Source organism: Bactrocera neohumeralis, unplaced genomic scaffold (genome assembly GCF_024586455.1).
Source record: "Bactrocera neohumeralis isolate Rockhampton unplaced genomic scaffold, APGP_CSIRO_Bneo_wtdbg2-racon-allhic-juicebox.fasta_v2 ctg5240, whole genome shotgun sequence".
In the NCBI taxonomy this organism is placed as follows: Eukaryota; Metazoa; Arthropoda; class Insecta; order Diptera; family Tephritidae; genus Bactrocera; species Bactrocera neohumeralis.
The window spans coordinates 4,040-8,146 of record NW_026092189.1 but is presented as its reverse complement, the minus strand read 5'-3'; the positions used below and the strand labels follow the sequence as shown (position 1 = coordinate 8,146).

At 52.1% G+C, this 4,107-nt stretch overlaps 1 protein-coding gene and 1 pseudogene across 1 annotated transcript; both read left to right on the top strand.

Annotated features, from left to right (window-relative positions):
- The first annotated feature begins 150 nt into the window (after positions 1-150).
- On the top strand, positions 151-594 carry LOC126767302 (uncharacterized). Its single transcript, XM_050484854.1, has one exon. It carries the CDS (start codon positions 151-153, stop codon positions 592-594), a length of 444 nt encoding a protein of 147 aa, XP_050340811.1.
- Positions 595-2,314: 1,720 nt separating this feature from the next.
- LOC126767301 (casein kinase I-like) lies at positions 2,315-3,185 on the top strand (annotated as a pseudogene).
- Positions 3,186-4,107: the final 922 nt, after the last annotated feature.

Below are 4,107 nucleotides of genomic sequence, written 5' to 3'. Positions count from 1 at the left end.
AACAAGGCCGTCCTCGAGCTTAGCGGGTGGGTTTGCGACAGCGGTGGGCGATTTCGTCCGCGCGCACGAGCTGGATAACGTACCCGGCTGAAGGGGACGCAGCAGCTGTGCCGCACAAACGCCGCCGTGGTGCAGCGGGCCGCCACTCGCATGAAGAACGTAACCGGCATCGGGCGTCAGGATTTTAAGCGCATTCAGAGCCACTTGACGGCTGCCCTTGCCAAAGCCAAAGCTTCGCCTCCGCCGACCGGCTACGACACCTATGTTGCAGCGGTGGACATTTTGACGGAGGCGACGATGCAGCCGCAGGCGGTCCTCGTCGTGAACGAGCAGGGCGCGTTTCCTTTGTCCTCACGTACGGCGTGGGCGGCAACTCCGGTGAAGATTGGCGACGTCATTAGCTTCCCGCTCGCCAAGGTGCAACAACTTGACGTTGTGCACCACTTGCCCGCCGCGCCGCAAATGGATATAGAGGAGTTATCACTCTCTATGAAGCACTATTACGTGAATGCTGAAAACCTTTTTGTCAACGGGCGTGCACTACCGTCGCAGAGCCGCGTCTCTCTCCAGCTCTCTTCGCGTCTGTTCGCCTAGTGGCTGCGGGGACGACATGAGGGCAGGTAGTGGCAAACGAAAAGAGGAGGTGCTGACATCTCCCAACCCTCTCATTTAAAAACATCACTAACATACAAACAACGAAGACTACAACGACAGAAAGAGGAAGTAGAAGAGACTCGGAACAGAGAAATGACTTTTTTTTTTTTTGCGCTGGCACAAGTCTCGTTTCCTGAACCTTTGAGGGAGCGACCTGTCGCTTGAAGGTGTTGTATAAGAGGGGACCTGCTCGATCCGGTGAGTTTCACCGGTACGGCGTCCATTCCTCTTCCTCCTCCTTTTTTCGTAGAGCGGTAACTTTCTGCGGATGTGGAGCTGAACTCGGGTGTGTTGTCGGCTTCTTGTGCTCATGCGCGGCTGGTGTCCTTCAAGCAATCTGCACCACCATCACCACCACCAACACCAGCAACAGTCAAAAAGCGGCTCATCGTCGCTTACTATTTCCATTCTAAGCGCTTTTTCTCAACTCCTTTCCTTTCCTTCCATCTCTTTGTTTTGAAGCTAGGCGCTCTTCTCCCTCCCCCTTTCCCGGAGAAAAAAAAAAGAACGCACTCTCTCTCTGACTTTTTTTTTGCTTCTTACCTTCAACAGTGGTTTCTCTTTTCCTCTCACCCCCCTCCCCTTCCCTTTGGAGCCAATGGTCCTTCGTCATCGAACGCAGCTCGTGGCGAGTGAAGGTGACCCCACCGGATACGGCTGCTCGTTCTGTAGCACGCACTACTTGTGCTTAACGTCGGATATCATCTCCAAGCACTTTCACGGAAAGCACGGAAGGGCCTTCCTTGTGGATCGGTGCGAGAACTACTATTACGGTGCTCAAGAGCAGAAGGAGTTGATGACGGGCAGTCACATTGTCCGCGACGTCTTCTGCGCCTTCTGCGACCACAACATCGGCTGGTGCTACGACTTTGCCCATGACGAGAAGGAGCGTTACAAGGTCCACCGCTTCGTGCTTGAGCGCTCCCTTATCCGCGCTATCGCCTCCGGCCCGTCGAAGGGCTACCTTGGCGTGAATGAACGCTGACAGGTGCGTGTGGGCATGACCTGCGCGCGCTAGTCAGTTTTCCCCTCTCTCTCTCTCTCCTTCTCCTTCTCCTCCTTCACTTCATCTCAACACATTGCTGTATATTCAAACAACTTCTTGCTTTGGGGTTTTCCACCTCTTCGCGAGGTGCCGCCACACCGGCACCTTTTTTAAGTGCTTCACGTCCTTTGCGACTGCTTACACGGAAACAGTGACTCCAAATTAAAAAAAAAAACGGGAAAAAACACTTTCACTAAACGAAGTTGTTTCGGTTGAAAGGATGAGGGAACGTGTTGCCCTCTACGCAATGCCCTCGACAGCTTGCATCGAATTCGTGTCCTGACAGAGGTGTTCGTTACGCCGCGATCATCCTTTCCTCCCTTTTCGGTACCTTTGTCTGCTTTTCTTCTCTTTTTTTTTAAATAGCTGTTTTCTTGCTCTTTTTCTATTCTTTTTTCTCTGTTGTTGACCAACATCAAAACAAAAGGTCCTTTGTCATTCTCTTGGTTTGCCAAAAAAAAAAAGAAAAATTGCGAAGGACCCGCGAAGCAAGTAAACTGGGCTTTTACATCTTCTTACTTTTTCCTTTTCTCTTTTGCGTGTGTTGAGGGTAGCCCGTATTGTTTTTTTCTCTCTCTTTTTTTTCCCCATGACACAACGCGCTCGTCAAGAACAATGGAGACGATCGCGAACGAGCGACATTCTTGTCGGCAGCGCTTCCGCGTTGAGGATCGTCTAGGGGGAGGTGCGTTCGGCGAGGTATTCAAGGGACGTGACATCACGACCGGCCGTCTCGTGGCCTTCAAGATGGAGCGCATCCGTGAGCGGACGCGCGCGCATCTTTTATTTAGAGCACAAGATTTATTGTCGGCTGAATGAATGCCCTATCACGGTTGGCATTCCAAAGGTGTACTTCTGTGGCGCCGTGGGCGACTTCACCGTCATGGTGATGGACCTCCTCGGGCCTTGCCTCGAAGAGCTCTTCTCTCTTTGCCGTCTATTTGTTCTCTGTCAAGACGGTTTGTATGCTGGGCATCCAAATTATAGAGCGTCTACAGTACATGCATAGTTGCGGGTACTTGCACCGAGACATCAAGCCGAGAATTTTGTGTGGGCCTTGGCCCAAAGATTCGCACATTGTCTACATCATCGATGTCGGCCTGGCGAAGGCCTGGCGGGAGAAAACGGGGCAGCACATCCCTTACGCGGAAGGAAAATCTATGACAGGAACGGCGCGCTATGTGAGCATCAACGCCCACGACGGCAAGCAGCAATCGCGGCGTGACGATCTCGAGTCCGTGACTTACCTCCTGCTCTATTTTTCTTCGCGGCTCGCTGCCGTGGCAGGGCCTAAAGCCGCTCCAAAGGGGACACCCGGTACGAGCGGATCCGCAACGTGAAGGCGAGCACCACTCCTACTGACCTCGGCTCTGGCTTTCCGCGAGAATTTGCTCTGCTCGTGGGCTACGCGCGTTCACTCGAGTTCACGCAGGAACCCAACTACAGCTACTGCACCCAACTTGTACAGCGCGATGGGGAACAGTGACATGGATTATAATTATCAGTGGAATAACACGGCGCTGCCAAGGGGCCAACAGCAGCGTCACAGAGTGGTGGTGGTGGGGCCGCTGCTGGTGGGCGCTATGACAATCGCCGCGGCTCACGTCATGGGACGGCCATCGCCACTGGCGGGTACTCCAGCGCGATGAATAGTTCTGCTTTATGATGATGGAGGGAGTGGAAACGGCGGGGCCGCCGCCGGCTCGCACGCGCTCTCCGCAAACAGCGGCTCCTATGGAACCTTCCTCAACAATATGCAGGATGCATTTGACCTCAACGAGTACTATTAGCACGTTCTCCCACCCTCCTCCTCCTTTTCCTTTTTTTGTTCGTGGCGCCTTGCCCGCTTCTTGATCTCCTTTCCTCCTCTGCCTTCCCTTTTCCCCTTTCCCTCTTCTCCCCCCCGCTCTGCCTTCGCGAGGCTATACAGGAAGACCAATGTCTAACGTTTTTTTGTATTTTTATTTTTTTTCTCTCTTCTTGCTTTCCTCTCCTCTCGTCCTCTTGTTCTTGTTCACTCTGTTCTATTTTCTGCTTTTCCCAATTGTCTCTTTGGCGACGCGGTCAGCACCTTTCCCTTCCCTCCTTCTCTCCCCCCCCCCGCGCGGGTTCAGTCGTTGCTTTTTTTTTTTTTTCAATTCACTCGTTCACACTCTCTTGAGGCTTTTTTTTTTTTTATTTGTTGCAATCGTGCAGCAGTGCTGCTACTACCCCCATTCTCATAGCATTGCTTCGTTTGAAGCTTACATGAGAAGAAGTGTGATGTGAAAACACAATACACAAAGGCACTAGAACATTCTCCGCATTTTTCCATGCGGCACGTGGCGGGACAACAGGGGCTCTCTCACTTTCTTTTTTGCTTCTTCTTTTCTTGTTTTATGAGTGCATCTTTTTTTTTTTTTTTTTTT

Excerpts from the sequence above, each read along its gene's own strand:
- LOC126767302 (XM_050484854.1), top strand. The coding sequence starts at position 151 with ATGAAGAACGTAACCGGCATCGGGCGTCAGGATTTTAAGCGCATTCAG.